Below are 19077 nucleotides of genomic sequence, written 5' to 3'. Positions count from 1 at the left end.
TTTTTTCCTCTCCACATTATCTAGAGCCAAACAAACATACTGCTACTCCCCACGAGGACGCAAACAGATTATTTATTCTCTCTCTGCCACACTCCATCCGTCTTGCGCTCTCCCTCTCCATTTCCATCGGTGATCGGTCTTGAATCTTTTTCTCCTCACTCCCTCTCCTTTTCTCCCTCCCCCTTTATTCTTTTTCTGTCGTTTCCTCTCTACTTCCCCCCCTCTCCCTATACCTCCCTCTCTGTTTCTCATCTCCTTCTCTCTAGGAGACACAGCACTCCCTGAGGTGCTCTGGCGAGGACTCTAGTTGCACTGACAGTGCAGGAAAGTGCAAACTTTGCTAAGAAAACTGTTGAGAAAGTTCTAGAAATCTATAGAGCACAACGACACCATGTTATTTTCATTTTGAAAAAGTTGTTGCACATAAGCACTTATACACCATAAGTCTGAATTTGGACATAGTATGTACATATATTCAGTTTTTCTTTTCCAGTACTAACTCCTATGAATTTGGTATTGGTCCCCTTATAGCGGAGTGTTGTAAGCTGTGTTCTTTTTGATAGAACCAAAGGGTTCCACCTTCAAATGTTCTTCTTAGGGGTGTTTTTTAACCTTTTTTAATGTTTTGGAAGAGGATGTGTACAGTATGCGCTCCATTGCTTTCGCCTTGAAATAGGAGCTGGACAAACCGGGCTCACATGTTGAAGCCAGGGACATTCAGTCAGTCAGTCAGTCTGTCTCACCTGTCCTGTGTGTCCCACCCTGACCAGGCCACAGGTGGGGTTAAAGGCTCCTGTCCCACAGGCTAATAGGTGGGTTTGGTTGTACTGCTGCAAGACCTTGATGTAGTTAGCACACTCTGGCTGTATGGAGGGAGAGAGAGAGAGAGAGAATGTATGATATACGACAAGAGTAAATTCACTGTATTCTCCTCGTCAGTGTCAATTTAACTCTGAAGAGTGTACAAATGTAATGGTCTATTTGGTTCCATTTGTACACTCTTTTGAGTTAAATTAACGCTGAGGATTTGACTGTGTTCTATTGTTTGTGCATCACTAATCTTTCAAGACAGATTTTCAATTAGCAATGAAAAACTGTCTTTTAAATTAATGGGTTCCCATATTGGTGCATAATTAACCATTGTTCAGTCATTTTTTAATCAACTATTGTTCATTGTAATACAACTTATAGGACGGACATTTCATAAACACTTTGGTAATAGATAATTTTTTAAAGAATGGAAAAATGGAAATAATAGAGAGGGATGAACCCATGGTGAAAAGGGAGATGAGGAATAGAAAGGGTAAACAACAGGAAAAGAGGTTTTAATTAAGGAAATGAAGAATGGTCAGGCTTTTACTGCACCGTCCATGGCACCATTACATCAATAGGTTGAGCCAAGGTTAATGAGAACTAGTGTGCGGTATGCTAATCGATAGCATAGCGGTGACAGAGCCTATTGAATTATGTCTGCATATAAATGGGCTGAGTGTTACCTTCTCCCTGCCCTTGTTCAGACATTCCTCTACTTGAGTCTCAGTGCTGGCCCAGTGGATCTGAGGAGAGAACACAGTTTATCCTTTTATTTACACAAACTGTTTGACTTTGAAGGCAAATAGATAAACAAGAAAAAGTGTTGGCTGTAATGGCTGTCTTAGCTTTATTTTATGTGGAGTGCACCAGTATGCAGACTATGCACCCATGTACACACATAAACATCTGGAATACCTTTGCGTCTGTAGTACACACGTGCGCATTCACACACGTACGCGTGCATGTGAACACACATGCACGCACGCTTTCTCTCTCTCTCTCACTCTCGCTGACGCACACACACACACACACACACACACACACACACACACACACACACACACACACACACACACGCGCACATACACACGCACACACACACACACACTGCACCTCTAACCTCTCTTACTCTCTGCCTCTCCTCTTCATATAATGTAATTCTCTGTCTATCACCTCTATCACCCTGCTGTAACCTCTATCTAACCACTTTACTCTCTCTCTCTCTCTCTCTCTCTCTCTGAGTCTCTCTCTCTCTCTCTCTCTCTCTGAGTCTCTCTCTCTCTCTCTCTCTGAGTCTCTCTCTCTCTCTCTCTCTGAGTCTCTCTCTGCCCTTCTCTCTCTCATGCAACACACGCACGCAAGCAGGCAAGCAACCCGCCCACGCAATCTGTTTGAGTAACCTATTGACCCAGTGAGTGGCAGAGTTCAGTGGTTCCTCACACAGACAGGCAGGTCATGGCAGAGAGATGAAAACAGGCCTAGTATATACCTCTCTGTGGTGCGTGTTGACCCGCTCCAGGCTCAGCGAGTACAGGGAGTTCTTGGCCCCTACGTACAGTCTCTCATGGCCCTCGTCCAGCAGCATGGTCTGGGGCTGGAGAGAGGGCCTGGCTCCCTGGAACACCCAGGTCCTGTTCATCTGCCATAGCTCTGCAAACACACACAAACACACAAATTAGATCAGACAGACTGACAGACAGTCAGTCCCCAGGACCTTTTTTTGTGTTATCCTTTTAGCCTAAATGTCCGACTGTACCTCGTGCTGTTTACATTTCTGTCTATTAAAGCATTGGTTCTGAAAGTGGGGTCCGGGGACCCCCAGGGGTCCTTGAGGGAGTTCTAGGGGGTCCCCAGCTAAATGATGGATAGTAGGAACCAAATGGACGCTTATGGGTCTGTAACTCTGAGAGTGTACAAATGGAACCAAATGGACCCTAACGCATCCATTTGGTTCCATTTGTACACTCTCAGAGTTAAATTAACATTGAGTTTACAATATAAATTGGGGTCCCAGAGATAGAAATGTCATTAAATGGGGGTCCGTACTACGTAGCTTAATGCATGTCAAACCGGGGGTCCTTGAAATGAAAATGGTTGAGAATCACTGCTATAGAGCAGTAACAATCTCTTCTCTTATGGGGGTCCCTGGCATATCTTTTCAAATGGGGGTCCGCGGGCTAATAAGTGTCAAGTTGTGTCCTTGACATTAAAAAGTTTGAGAACCACTGCAATTCAATCAATCATTCAAGAACAGACAGACAGATGAAATACTTATTTTTACATGGAAAGAGATACTGTATAAAACAAGTCACCTGATTGACACATTACAGACAAAACTAGCCACTGGCCTCATATTACAGCAACAGAGCAGGTATTAATTTTGTCTCCCCGGATACTTCCTTAAGGCCTGTTGAATAGTCGATTCACCTCGATTGCACCTTTCAGTAAAACATTTCTCCTTTACAATAATGTGGGGCCTCCCTTTATTTCTCTGCACAGGATTTATTTCTACTTCAGAATGATGTTTTACCCTGCGGACTCTAAAGCGCTAGTCTCGCTAAACGTGATCCGTTCCCTCTCTCTCGTGAAGCGTGTCAAACTCATTTCAGTGTAATGGATCATTTATACTCTTGTCGTACGATGGTGTTGCAAATCTAAAACAAGCTCACTACGCGGCCGTCCAGTGGTGGAAAAAGTACTCAAATTCTTTACTTAAGTAAAAGTACCAACACTGCAATATAGAAATACTCTGTTACAAGTAAAAGTCCAGAATTAAAAAATTACTTGAGTAAAAGTACAAAAGTACTGGTATCAAAATGTACTTAAAGTACCAAAAGTAAAAGTACTAAAATGTTTGAAAATAGCAGATCTACAAGCTCACAACGCGTCGCGAGCATCTCTCACGCTCAAATAGCATACTGTATGTGAGCATCGCTCACGCTCAAATAGCATATGTATAAAATAGGGCTGAAGTGGTTAATGTATCATCATAATATCATAATTTATATCTGAAAGGTAACTAGTAACCAACGTTTTCAAATAATTGTAGTGGAGTAAAAGTACAATATTTGCCTCTGAGATGTAGTGGAGTAGAAGTAAAAGTACTGAAAATGGGAAATACTCCAGTAAAGTAAAAATTCCTCAAAAGTGGACTTAAGCACAGTACTTGAGTAAATGTACTTAGTTACTTTACACCACTGTATGCGTTGCATCTGCGACACGTCTATATACGACGAAGTCCTTGGCCGCTGGCCATGCGTGGCCAAGGGCGCGGGGCAAACATGTGTTCCTGATCCAGCTCCTCCCTAGAGGGCCACGGGGAGCAACAACAGGGTTATCTGTCCATCGCCACTCTCCTTCCTTATGCCTAGATTATGCTCTGTTGTGGTGTAAAGTAACTAAGTATATTTCCTCAAAAGTATACACTTTTGAGGATTTTTTACTTTACTGGAGTATTTCCAATTTTCAATACTTTTACTTCTACTCCACTACATCTCAGAGGCAAATATTGTACTTTTACTCCACTACAATTATTTGAAAACTTTAGTCACTAGTTACTTTGCAGATATAAATTATGATATTATAAAACGTTAACCACATTAACCACTTTAGCCCTATTTTATACCTAGGCTATTTGAAAATAGCCGATCTACAAACTCACAACGCGTCGCAATGCGATGCGTTGTGCTATAGATCTGCTATTTTGGTATTTTAGTACTTTTACTTTTGGTACTTTAAGTACATTTTGATACCAATACTTTTGTACTTTTACTCAAGTCAATTTTGAATTCCGTACTTTTACTTGTAACAGAGTACTTCTACATACTTCTACATACTTCTACATTGATACTTTTACTTAGGTAAAACATTTGAGTTATTTTTCCACCCCTGCACACAATGCATTGTGTCCACAATGTGTTGTGAGCTTGTAGATTTACGGTATACGACGAAGCATACTGTAACTCAGACGTTTACTCCTCTGCATCGACCTCCCTCTGACTCCATTCAACAGCTTGTGTTTCTCTGTGTTATGTCATTGTCCAAATGTGTTTTTGTTTGTGGTTTCTATTTGACATTGAAGACATTCCAAACTATTACATAGGACAACATGATATGTGTGAGGGATAGAATGAACATTGTAAAAGGAGTGGAACTAACCCATTACAATGAGCGTTTATAGGGATTTGTTATGGGTTTTATACAGTGCATAGTTGCATGTTTTTCTTTATAACAATCACGGCTATGGAGCATGTCAACAATTTCTATTGTTAAATGCCTCACCGCCTCCCAACGTGTCTATTATTTCCAAATCTTGAGATAGCCTTCGCAAGAAGGCACCCAGGACACTGGAAATGCCCCCAAAAGCCTATAGGATTTGAAAAAGAGGTGCATGGGGGATACGATTCCTGGGAAAGATGGTGTGATTAGTGGAAGGGATATTTGATCTTCGCCACGTAACCTATGGCCCCTGTATCCAGGAGGAAGTGCTTTCATCAGACAGGAAACGGAACCGTCCTCTTTATCAGGCCAAATGGTTGATTTCTTGCCCCGAGGCAGAAAGCGCGTCTCAGCTTTCCCCATCCAAAATCTGAAGTGCATTAGCGAAAGACAACAGTGAACTAATGCGTGAGATCAGCTGTTACTCGCTGTCAGGCTAACATAATACCATTTGACTTTACGATAAATGGACTGCAAGAAGAGCTTCACATACATTTAACTGTATTTCAATGTAAGCTCCACAATAAAAAAAAATCATAGCCTTGTCTGCGGACACACAAACATGCGCGCACACACACGCATGTGCGCACGCATGCACATACACACACACAAATGCAGTTCCGTCTGTGTGATTGAAGCTGACAGGCTGGTCTTCTGTATCTCTGCCTCTGATGTGAGGCACTGGCGCTGCAGTGCAGAGGGTGAAGGACCTGAACTTCGAGTCGCCCCCCCCTAGAGCGGTGCACTTCCCATGGGCCTGCCCTAGCTTAAACCTGTGGGCCCCGGAGGCGCATGGCTGGGTGTCCTTGTGAGAGAAGGAATGGGATCTGGCATGTGTTAACTGTGGACCACCGTAATGGCTCGCACCAGGGCGTTCTGCACGGCTCACTGTGATACAATGTCTGCCCATTTGTTCCACTTTCATTGCCAATTTAAACCAGCCAGACAACGCGGAGGGAGAGAGGAAAACACTGGCTACCATCACCTGCCCCACAGCTGTCTCCTCCGCGGGCAAAACCTCTCCTTAATGCTACGCCAAGCATTTAACTCAGAGGTTCCCAATACCTTTCCTCGCTATTCCCACAAATAGCCATAGCCTCGGGCTGCAGCACCCCTTTTTTAATTAATTAATTGATTTAATGAAAATGTTGTAAAAAATTCTATTGTTTGAAAATAATGAATTGCTCAACATAGGGACATCAGGGTTGTAAGTGGTCACACTGGTACAATAAATGAATTGAAATTGAAGAGAAATTCATATTTTTTAACTTTTAACTTTTTAAAATGTAATTAAAAAATGTAATTTAATTTTCCTCGCCTTTACAATTGGCCAACTGGCGGACCCCCTGGGGGCCTACGGTCCCCATTTAGAAAACCTGTCTTTTAGCTAACTCAGTATTATATTAGGGAAGCTAACCCGAAACTCTGGTGATTCAGAGGGTTAATTGTATGATTTGTTATTTCTGCCTGTCTGTATATTTTTAGAGAGACGCGATCTCGCAGATAGAGGCCGTGACGTATTTTTTGCCCTATTTGCGCAGTTCATTCACAGCATACAGCCACGGACTCGGTGGCTGGTTCTTGTTTGTTTTAACTGGCATTAGATCTCCACGGAGTGCGGAGAGGGAGCGTGTTTATTTTTCTGCTGTTAAGATCTTGCAGTTGGTGCAGACAGGTTTGTTTTGGTAGCGTCAGATCTCTGTGCTGGCGAGGTGGCACAGACAGAGCCAAGGATGTGGCAGCGCTGCTGCCAAAGGCCCAGATCAGCTTCCTGTAATTATCTAATCCATGTAGTTAGAGCTTCCTTGGAGCCCTCACACAGACACACAGGCGTGCACGAGTGTGCGTGTGCACAGATAGCCCCCCACGCTCCACACACACACACACACACACACACACACACACACACACACACACACACACACACACACACACACACACACACACACACACACACACACACACACACACACACATAGCCAACACTTTTTTGTACTGTATCTCTCTCTCTCTCTCTGGGATTTGAATAGAGAACAATATATCATTATGTCCTTGTACCTCTCTAAAGGTGTTAGGGAAACCATCAGCTTGTTTCTTCATGTGGAGCCAGAGTCACTGGCTCTCGCCGCGATCACGATGACAGACTGAGACGCCTATTGAGAGTGATGGAGTGAACAATTGTTCGACCAAACCCATTTTCCGCACGCTCTTCACCCTGTTCAGGCCTTAATGAGGAGTGGCAGCGAGCATTGCATGTACAAATACAACCACTCACACCAGGATTCACACACATATGCTCAGACACGCTTGGTTGGGCGTGCGCACACGTGTGCGTGCGCACACGTGAGCACACACACACACACACACACACACACACACACACTTTGACAGCCGCTCTTGTTCGTGTGCATGCGAGTGTAATCCATAAGGTGCACTTCACCTTGGAATGCCTGGTGTGACACTCACTTGGACAGAGGATGGGCGAGAGCAGGACTCAGCTTGCTTGTGCAGGTGTAGTTAACTACTTAAGCCCTATGTGTGCGTGTGGTGAGATTGCAGATCTGCATTTTTAACTCTTTTTGAAATGTTTTCTTTTTTATATCTTTTGATTATTTTTTTAAATATCTGTCTGTGTGTGGGGGTGGGGGTGTGTCTGGGTGCCCAGATTATGTCATATATATGAAGATCCCAGACGTCGGCAAGAACATTGCCGGTGATAGGCAATGGTCTGTTGCATGTGACATCAGACCTAAGCTCGATCAGAGAGAGAGACAGAAACAGAGAGAGAGGGAGAGTCACAGAGAAAGACAGAGATAGACAGATAGAGAGAAGGACAGATTGAGAGGGGGAGAGAGGAAGGAAGAATGAGAGAGAGAGAGATTCTATTTCACCCACGCAATATCCTGATTCCTGGGCAATGCTGGGTACCAAATGTCAACAAGCCGATTGAGGCGTCACAGATAGTGAATCAGGACATCAAAAAAGCCTTTTTATTTAAAAAAAATTAACAGGGAGGGCATTCCAGAATGTAGTAGCCCTGATGACAAATAGCCAGCCTTCCCTATAGTCACCAATCTGGACCAGGAGACAGCCATTGAAGGTGTGTCTAAGGATCTCATGTGACTCCCTGGCACATAAGGGGGTCAAGCTTTCGGTGATGCAACCGAGAGCAAAACCGCACTCAGCAAAACAAGAACTGAGGCATTGAGGGACTTGTGGCCGCTCAGATTTGAGCAGCGTTCTGCACAAGTTGAAGTTAAGCCATTGTAGTGCACTGCAGTTGTCATAAAGTAGGTGTAAAGTTAGGTGTGGAATTAGCCAGGATTTGAAATTCAATAAATCAAAGGTAAAGATAACACATTTCTACCTTAGTTGTACTGTTTTATACAGCTGGGCAATTAATCAGTTGTATTTTCAATAACATGCCAGTAACATACAAGGTGATCTGAGCCGAAATGTTTTACTTTAGAAATCAATTCAGTTATCTGAATGTATCTGCAGAAAATTCAATGCAATCCATTTCTTGATAGGAATTACAGTATGCAATCCTTCACTCTGGCCAATCTATACCATTATCTGTATAATGGAAAGTTAATGCTGTGTGTCGTCAGCATAGCAGCGATAAGAATTGTTCCCGGGAAAGCATATTAAGTATAATGTATTATATATGTATTCACACATAAAATATGACCAAGAATTTACTCGTCCTGGGGCACTCTTCAGGTCAGATGACGATGATGATGATGATTCATCATCAGTGAAGTAAAAAGTTCAAAAATGTTTTGGATTTTCCATTAACAATAGGTATCAATAGATTTAAACTGATGACAGACTTTCTATAAATAATGTGATGAATAACAATAGTGTATTTTGCACTCTCTGATAACACATTATCATAATGGAAGTCTATTAATCAGCTAAATTATAGACAAATGCATTGATAGCGTACACAGCAATCGGAAGGCACTCTAATCATGGCAAGAGGCGTTTATGATTATACAGTCAAGATAAGAAGATTCCTTCCTCTGTGATTATCTAAACCAGTCACAGCCAGAGAGTAGTTGTAGTCACCATTCAGCCTCCTCAGTCAAAGAGGGGATTTCCACCTCTCTCCTCCTTGTCATTCTCGCCATCTGCAGCCAATGAGCATTTTTTACCATCAGCTAAGGGGCTTGAGAGGGAATGGAGAAGGTGTGCATGGTTCCAACTGTGCTCCCGCACTTCAAATGGAAAAGACGGAGGAAAAAAAAATACTCCCTCAAGACAGACACTTTCATCGGCTGTCTGCCGAGTGCTGAAAGATGCCCGGGGAGATTCGGTGAAGTTAAAATCAAAATAAACTCCTCTGATCCCCTCTTTATCCAAGTATGGAAACGTTGGTTTTCCTTACACGCGGAGAGAGCCCGGGGTGTGTGTGTGTATGTGTAATGTGTGTTTCTGACTGTACAGTAGGAACTGCTTATCATTTTACCTCCCGGGGAAGAAAACGTTCGTGTCAATGTCAAAGAAACACCAAGACAAACGCACTCATAAAACAAGAATGTCAGGAAACGTACAGTAACCACACCAAAATAAATTTCTTGTAACAATTTGAGCCGTTGCCAGCGCTAACCGCTGACATTTCATGTCAGAATTTTGGCTGCTCGCGACAGACAGTTTCCTAGGCAAACGTATAACTTTACTGAGTAATGGTATTCGTGCTGGACTCGAAACAAAGACAAATACTGAAGTGGGTCAGAGCACAGGGATCAGTAATAAAGGAGTGTGTGTTCGTCTTGGGCCGCTGTGTAAGCCCTTGGGGTTTTGGGGGGTGAGTGGGGAGCTTTGCGGGCTGGGGGTGTCATGCCATTATCAGCACGGCCTTGTATTCCCGTACTAGACCCCTGGGTGAGGGGAATGATGTCATTAAGCAAAATGGAAGCCACATGGGGTATCCAAGGCGGAGGCGACAGGAGTGTGTGTGTGTGTGTGTGTGTGTGTGTGTGTGTGTGTGCAGTGGTGTAAAGTAACTAAGTACTGTACTTGTACTTTTACGTTTCCCAGGGTATTGTACTTTTACTCCACTGCAATTATTTGAAAACTTTAGTTACTAGTTACTTTTCAGATATAAATTATATGATATTATGTAACGTAAATTAACCACTTCAGCCCTATTTTATACATAGGATATTTGAAAATAGCCGATCTACAAGCAAGTGAGAGTTGTGAGAGTTGTGTGTGAGCGTTGTGTAGATCTGCTATTTTCAAACATTTTAATACTTTTACTTTTGGTACTTTAAGTACATTTTGATGCCAATACTTTTACTCAAGTACATTTTTACTTTTACTTGTAACAGAGTATTTCTATATTGCAGTATTGGTACTTTTACTTTTAAGTAAAGATTTTAGTACTTTTTCCACCACTGTGTGTGTGTGTGAGTGAGAGAGAGACAGAGAGACTCCATGAGGTGTAAGAGCTCCGAACAGTGGAACTAAAGAATAATTGTGCTCTACTCTGTGGTATAAATCAGGAGAGAATCATTAACAGCTGACAGTTGTTATTATGGCTAGCCTGGAGAGATTCAAGTTTCCTCATCAAACCATACACTGTAAGTAGGTGCCAATATAATTGATGGGGTTGCTTATTATTTGACCGACTTGAATCCAACCCTCTCCCCATCTGTTTCAAAGCACAGTCTCTCAACCACAAGGCCAAGAAGCGAAACGTACTGCTAAGATGAATTATTATTGAATGAATTATTGATGCATGTTAAGCTCGGTGTCCAAACTACACAAAAACATCTAATACTTGAACTGACTAAATGGCTTTAATATTAATTCCTGTGGTAATTCCATTGCTTGAACATTCTAACTGCTACATTAAATAAATCAACATTTTCTGCACAATTAAACAAGTCAGAGATGTCAAGCTGCAACAGCGTCTGCAATGTAACGGTTCATTACAGTGATATTTTAGTATACACAGCACCTGCAACAGTTGACGTTTTCTCGCTTTCTCACATTCTCCATGATAGATTACCCCACAATCCTATTATTACTGTACCTATACCTGTGATTAACAAAAGTGACTTTCGCTGCTGGATTTAGGGGGGATTTAGTGTGTGGCATTCCCACATTCCAGATAGTATCTCTCTCTCTCTCCACTCTCCCGCAGGTTGCCATGGGGATAGCAGAGGATGTTAAAGGGACATATAGTACAGTGTATACAGTCTGGTAAACACACTGCTTTGTACTGCCGGGCTACAGTAAACAACAGCTACCAGGCGTTACTGCTCATCCCCTCTTCACACTTGCTATCCTTCTTAACCACTTAAGACCTGAAGCCGATTCTACAAATGTCTTCTAAATCCCAACAGTATTCAGAAAAAAACGTATGTTTCTATGTCAGTGGTTTTCAAACTTTTTCATGCCGCCGACCCCATCTCAAAATGTTTTGTTCCAGGGTCCCCTCAGAAGCAAAGATTTGAGTTACAAATGTTAGCTTTAAAACAATATATATTCAAAGATTTGAACAATTATTCACGATTTTTCAAAAATAGCAGATCTACAAGCTCGTAGCGTGGCACTCGGTGCCGCGCTATGAGCTTGCAGATCTGCTATTTTTGAATAGCCAAAGTGTAAAATGATGCTTTTTACTGTAGCTCAAATCAAAAAGTGACACAAATGCGTTCCAGGTCTTAATGGGTTAACCACTTAAGCCATATACTTCATCGTACAACAAGTAGCGGAAATGGAGTAAGCTCGATGTGACCACTTCAGTGATGCTTGCGGAACTCGGCTCCGCCTCGTTCCTTACCGCATCACTGGCGTGCCAATAATCGCGATAATGCGCCCCCCCCCCTCTCGTGTAATATTGCTTAAATCCATAACTTTCTTTGGTGTGAATAAACATTATTTTGATTGGGTAGGACCACTACTGGTTGACAAGATCTCTCTATCTCTTTATCTCTATCTCTATCTCTATCTCCCCCAGAAAAGAAGATTTGTGTAAAAAAAATGGAAGATTATTCAAAAGTGTTCAAACACTTTCAAGATTTTTCTAAAATGTTCAAAAATAGCAGATGTACAAGCTCGCAGAGCGGCACGATGACGATGTGCCACGCTGTGAGCTTCTATTTTTGAACTGCCAACGCTGAAATCGAACAGGTTTTAATAGGTTAATGTGGTTACGATGATTTAGGACACAAACACACTCCATCCCTCCGTCTTCCTGCTCCTCCCCCCCAGTTCTCATGTCTCTTAACTGAACTCATCCCCTCTCTGTCGCCCCTGCGCTGAGGAAAGGTCAGGAAGGATATTAGACTTTCACCAGCTGCCTTCCCTTCTGGACGCCTCGCTAATGAACTAGAGAGCACACACGTTACACAATGGGAGAGAAATAAAGCACTGGGGTGGGGGGGGGTGCACGGCAAGAGAACATGAGAAATGAGAGCGAGAGAAGGACAGAGAGAGAGAGAGGAGAGAGGTCTAAGTGGTTAGATAGAGGTTACAGGGTGATAGAGGTGATAGACGGAGAATTATAAAGAGGAGAGGCAGAGAGTATGTGCTGTGTGTGTGCGTGCGTGCCGTGCGTGGGGGAGAGAGCGAGAGAGAGACATGCAGTACAGACTAAGGACAGAGAATTACAGAGATAGGGGAGGAAGATATTAAAGAGATAGCCAGAGATAGAAAGAGAGGCAGCACTGCAACAGAGAGAGAGATCGAGCGCACAGAGATAATGAGAGAGACGAATAAATCAAATAAAAACTTAGTTTACCCTTCGCTGACCTGAAAAAGGGACGATTTATCTCTGCATCATCATATTCGCCATTTCCTAATGATTTAATATAAGGTCTGTGCCGACGGGCCTCCGGCTCAGAGCCTGCGTGGTAAACGTTAATTACAGGCCTTGGCACACATAGGTGGAACCGAGTTAACCCTTTAAGACCGGGAACGCGTCTGTGTCATTTTAAGATTCTTTGTCTATTCAAAAATAGCAGATCTACAAGCTCATCGCGCGGCACCGAGTGCCGCGCTATGAGCTTGTAGATCTGCTATTTTTGAAAAATCGTGACATCCTAACAGTTCTTTTGAAAAAAACCTACAGTGTGTTAATATAATATCAGTGGTTCTCAAACGTTTTTCATGTCAAGGACCCCCAAAATCATATGTATTTGGCCGCGGACCCCCATCTCAAAATATGCTCTTCCAGGGACACCCAGAAGCAAAGATTTGAAAATATATATACATACTCAAAGATTTGCAAAAAAAACTCGATTCTCGAAAATAGCAGATCTACAAGCTCTTTTTGAATAGCCAAAGGAATCTGAAAATGACACACAGATGCGTTCCCGGTCTTGAAGGGTTAATGGAGCTCCTCAGTTAACACATTAGCTTTAGGAAGAGCGGGGGAAAAAAGAAAATCCCCACCTTCATTTCTGGCAGGCAGAACTAGCAGCGCGCAAAACACTGGTATTCCCCATCCTCATCTCTCATAAGAGATTTAGCCGCAGCTATAAGTCAGTGGAGGGTCGTAAAAACGCATGCACACAGAGAGCGCCCTTTACCTTGTCTGGGAAGGGTGGTTTTAAATTACTACTCAGCAGGGGGTTCCATATATCACTAATTACTACCTGGGTATTCACTGTAGGCAGACACGGGCGCGCATAATATGCACACTCATATACACACACACACACACACACACACACACACGCACACGCACACGCACACATTTACCCACACAAGCTGCAATATGAAGACGCATACTTAATGTGATGCATTTAAATGAACATAAAATTTCCCAATGAATGCCACTATTCAACCATCATATAGGAGCACCTCCCCTTACTGCACTGAAAAGCTGAGAAAGAAAAGAGAGAGAGAGAGAGAGAGAGGGAAGGGTTTCTAAAAGAAGAGCAACACATTAGCACCAGCTGTATGTACACTTCTAAATTGTAGATACAGTACGGAGGTGAGGTGTGCACTCTTTTTCTCACAACGGTGCTGAAAATGTAGCTCCCGAGTGCTTTTAGCAGCTTCTTGTTTGAGTTTTCTGAGAGGAAAACGTCGGGGCTAAAACATGGAAGTGACACAGGTTTATTTATACAAGCCGGCGGGTATGACGTTCGCCCTGTCAAAACATTCTGACATCACTGGGACGGCTTTATTCAAGTTGGGACATCACACAGACCTACTGGAGCAAAATATTTATATATGGCACTAAATGATTATGACTTTTAAATAAATACGTCGCTGGCTGAGATACTGTCAACTTAATTGTCGTGAAACGCTCCAGTTTAACCCGTTTAGGCCGGGAAAGAATCTGGGTCATTTTTAGATTTCTTTGGGCTATTCAAAAAAATAGCAGATATACAGTACAAGCTCATAGCGTGGCACCGAGTGCCTCGCTATGAGCATGTAGATCTGCTATATATATATATTTTTTAATCGTGAAAATGTGTGCAAATCTTTTAATATATATATTCTTTAAGCGAACATTTGTAAAATATTTTGTTCCAGGGACCCCCCCAGAAGCAAAGATTTGAGTTACAATTCGTATGAACTTGTAGATCTGCTATTTTTGAATTTCCCAAAGAAATCTAAAAAATGACAGAGATGCGTTCCCCGGATTGAAAGGGTTAATGGCAGCCGTCTCACATATAGTGCCAGAGCAACTCTCACTCACTCTGGCATGTTTTGAGGGGAACATAGCTTAGCTTGGCTGCCTTGAAAACGTGTCAACTCATGTTATTTAATTTTTTCCACGGCGTTGCCACTTTCCTCTACCCAGTGGAATGCTTCTTCTCAGTACAAACAGAAGCAACTGTAACCAAAAGTTTTTATCCCACTCAAGGACCCATGATGGCTTTTTTGTCTGTTTGTTTTATGTTCCTTTAAAACACATAATGGTTTCTCTAAAGCGCATGTAACCAGAGCAGTGCTCAACAGGTATCCATTATATAAGGGTGTGGTGGCGCTTCTAGGCCTCACTAAACCTAGGAATGTATGAATCTGAATCAGGGCCCGCTGTTTCAACACTGGGGAGCCGTAGAAAGAAACCATGGCTGGATTGAAAACTTAACACAGCTGGATGATCAGGGTTGCTGTGTCCAGTGAAAACTCTAAACCAAAGTGGGGTCCGGTCTTTGAGGGAGTTCCAGGGGGTCCCCAGCTAAATGATAGATTAGGCACCAAATGGACTTGTCCCTTATGAGTCTGTAACTCTGAGAGTGTACAAATGGAACCAACGTTCCATTTGTACACTCTCACGAGTTAAATGAACATTGATTTTACAATATAAATTGGGGTCCAAGAGATAGAAATGCCATTAAATGGGGGTCCGCAGCCTAATGCATGTCAAACTGGAGGTCCTTGAAATTTAAATGGTTGAGAATCACTGCTAGAGCCGTAAGAAATCTTCTCTTATATAAAATCTTCCTGGCATAGCTTTTCAAATGGGGGTCCGTGGGCTAATAATGTCAATTTGGGGGTCCTTGACATGAAAAAGTTTGAGAACCACTGCTCTGAACCACGCGCTATTCCGAAGCAAGTGCAAAGGCCACTGATTCATCCAGCATCGTTACGCTGCGCAAGAACTTCAGGGCTTTTTCTGTGGAAGTGACTTTGAACTGATTGGGTCATTACTATTAGGAAAGTGCTGTATCACCCTCTCCCTCACGCCGCAGCTCCAGTGATCAGCCAAGCGTGCAGCTGTACTAGCGCTGCAGAGGGAAGGATAAATCTCGGCCCCAGCTACCTCCCTTCATGCAGCCCACCGTGACACTGGCACTTGCTGGCGGTGCAAGAGCATCATTAGCAAGCGGAATGGATGTTTTTTCCGACTCTGATGAGCTCGGTCCACTCGGGGAACCTGGAAAGTTGTTCAAAGTTGTTGCCAAAAGTTTTTTTTAGATCCAGGTTAAAATGTTATGTCCAGGATAGTTAGACCAGTGGTTCTCAAAACTTTTTCTTAAATTAATGTGTACTTGGCCGCAGACCCCCTTCTGAAAATGTTTTGTGCTAAGGACCACAAACACCATAAATCAAAACAAGATTTATGGTGTTAAAAAATGGCCAAAATATTCATACATTTTCAAAGAATGCCAAGATTTTTTGAAAATAGCTGATGCATATGGGACCCTGGGGCGTTAGACCACAGATCAAGATAACTGAGAGTGTACAAATGGGGCTCCTTTTCATAACCACCATAGTAGACAGCATACTGTACATTCTGATTCCTGTGCAACGGTGGGCTCACGTCCACGAAATAATCACACAGGGATTAAGGACATTGATTAGCCCTAAAGTCATGGCTATTGAGGTGTATTAGAGGCTCATAACTTGCATTTAAGGTCTTTGCGTGCTCGGCGGCTGGGGCCTATAGGATCAGTTCTGCACCGGAGAGAGCAGACAATCTGCCATTGTAACTTAATACATGGTGAGATTAGGCTAACAACCTTCTGGAACATGAGTTAATTAAGAGCGTAGGCCGCAGAGAAGAATGAAAGAAAAGTTAATGTGGGTGTTTGTTTGGGTAGAAATCATCAGTGGTCCAGAAATAGACAGGGCAGTAGATGCAGAAGGAGATGAAAGAAAGGGATGCTAATAATTTTAAGCAAGTCTGCATTAAGCGCGGCTTCACATCAAAGCTGCGGGACATTTATATATTCCAGGGTAGGAACTTGGACAGTCGCCCTTGAAACATCTGACAACGTTCCCGAAGGAATTCATCCCCAAAGAAACCAGAATAAAGCTAATCTGAAAATGAGCACTTATTAAAAAACAGAGGCACAAGTTCTATTGCTCCCACACCAGAAGGACAACAACAGAAAGAAGAAGGTAACCAATACATTCCAGTAGTGATTGTATTCAATACGTCCATCATGTGTTCCCTCCGCTTGAAACGGGAGAATCAAACAGATAGATTGAGTTACGATGGCTCCTCTGCCCTGTTTATCCGCCAGATGTTATGGTAATATTTTCATAGTCCTGAGGGTGAATAGTTAAAACCACATCCCACTCTGCCCTGAATCACTTCCAAGGCCCCGGCGTGCGAAGAATTCACACTATTCTGTGAGCGAGCGAGTGTGTGTGTGCGCCTGTGTCCAATCTCGGCATGTGTGGATCTACTGTGTGTGTGTGTGTGAGAATATGGTGTCTGTGTGCGCACTAGTGAGTATGTGTTTGCGTGTGCTTGAGGGTGTGTTCAAAATCACTGGCAGGGGCCATGAGGCATATATTAAAGCTTAGATGTTTTTCATTCCATAATGATAGGATCCAACTGCAGCACTCCCCGGCACTCTCTGCTAGCCAGAACATGTAACAGAGAAACTCTGAGAGAGAGGGAGAGAGGGAGAGGGAGAGAGGCAGTTATGGCATCCACTCTCCCCTCAGGCGGTTAATGAATTGGGTGATATATGAAAGTCATGCTTATTAGAGATATTGATGTGGCATTTATGACTAAGCACACCAGCATGGCTCTGCTCACAGCTGGAGACTCGATATTAGCGTGTACAAAGATCCCATGGAACAGTTAACCAAGTGCACCCCTGTTTCAAATTTCTTGTACTCGTTATTCTTGTCCTTTTTTTTTCTCCGTCCATCCCATGTGTTTTACTTCACTTTACGTAACTGCTGTACAGTACTTCCACCCTTTGACTTAGAAGAGAGAGACCCATCAGCTGTTGGAACGGACAATACAAGCAGAACGGAAGTTTAACCGTTTAAACACTATACTAATTTGACCGTATACCCAAGGGCTAATAATGCTAGGCCCACTCCTGTTCTCTTCTGCAATGCGGCGAAAACAGCAGATCTACAAGCTCACAATCAGTGTTGCCAGATTCTGTGAGAGAAACAAGCAACCAGGTCTAGGAAAACCAGTCCAAAAGAAGCGACTATGGGCCACATGAGCACTTTAACATATACATCAGCTATTTGAAAATAGCAGATCTACAAGCTCACAACGCGTCGCGATGCGACGCGTTGTGAGCTTGTAGACCGGCTATTTTCAAATAAAATCTTGCGGGGAAATTATAATAAGCAGATCTGGCAACCCTGCTCACAATGCGTCACAACGCAATGCATTGTGACCTGGTAGATCGGCTATTTGTGCTGAACGTTGACCGCATAATGGGGATGCTATGGGTTCAAGTACACAAGGTCATGACCACCAGTCCATTGTGTTTCAAACCACACAAAAAGCTCTTCTTTCATTCATCTTGTAAGTTATAGAGCGGCAAGTGCTCATAACTAGCTCACATATCAGCATATTAGTGTTTTACTGACCATACAAATTCCACACCTATATTCAAGCATGGCTAACTGGTGTACGTGGAATCGTCACTTTCTGTTGCTATAGAGATCAAAAGAAACACGGCAGGGGGAAGGGAGATGTTTACTATTTATAAAAGAGTTTTATCTACAAAGCAGAGAGAGCCCTCATTATTCTGTAAGAAGATACAGTGGAAACAGTCCGCATACCAGCACATATCACGCAAACACATGCATACACACATACACATGCATGCATGCACGTACGCATGCATGCACACACAGCTTTATTTTGTGAGGATCTTAGATTGATTCCGATCGATTGACCCTAACCTTACATCACCCCTACATGTCGAACCATAACCTTTACCCTTACATTAACATAAGTCTATCTAACCCTGCACTTTACGTAATTTTCCTCATCTTGTTGTCCTTGTGAGGACATTTGGTAAAAGAACACACACACACACACACACACACGCGCGCGCACACGCACACACACGCACATAGGCAAAACACAGAGAGTAAACTACATCCATTCCCATATCCAGAAAGCCACTCTATCACAGCACCAGTATAGTATGGGAGAAAGCCACATTGTGTAAACTCAGCCACCATGGCCAGAGTGGCAAAACAAACCCGAGTCAACAACACCGATGGAGAAAAACATCCACAGCCACAACATCCAGGGAGCAACAACCATGAAGCTGACAAAGCTGTCATCAGAGAGGGCTTGACCCTCTTTCACAATTAACACTCTCACTGTAAAATCCTTCGTGTTAGTATAAATCC

The 19077-nt window shown here is 43.0% G+C and overlaps 2 protein-coding genes across 3 annotated transcripts in view; one reads left to right on the top strand and one right to left on the bottom strand.

The window, feature by feature from the left end:
- rbm28 (RNA binding motif protein 28) overlaps window positions 1–19077 on the top strand; it is an 895251-nt gene that overhangs the window by 669992 nt on the left and 206182 nt on the right. The gene's annotated exons all lie outside the window — the stretch shown is intronic.
- Window positions 1–19077, bottom strand: part of sema3e (sema domain, immunoglobulin domain (Ig), short basic domain, secreted, (semaphorin) 3E) — a 40339-nt gene that overhangs the window by 19014 nt on the left and 2248 nt on the right. For both annotated transcript variants that reach the window (XM_080438544.1, XM_080438545.1), the window contains exons 2-4: window positions 2303–2463; window positions 1497–1556; window positions 744–863 (exon numbers count right to left, since the gene is read on the bottom strand). In XM_080438544.1, the coding sequence (XP_080294670.1) occupies window positions 744–863; window positions 1497–1556; window positions 2303–2463 (341 nt within the window). The remainder of the gene's footprint in view (window positions 1–743; window positions 864–1496; window positions 1557–2302; window positions 2464–19077) is intronic.

Source organism: Gymnoscopelus braueri (assembly GCF_963280865.1).
Source record: "Gymnoscopelus braueri genome assembly, chromosome: 9".
Lineage (NCBI taxonomy): Eukaryota > Metazoa > Chordata > Actinopteri > Myctophiformes > Myctophidae > Gymnoscopelus > Gymnoscopelus braueri.
Note: the sequence above shows the minus strand (reverse complement) of the source record. Positions and strands in the feature narration are given on the sequence as shown.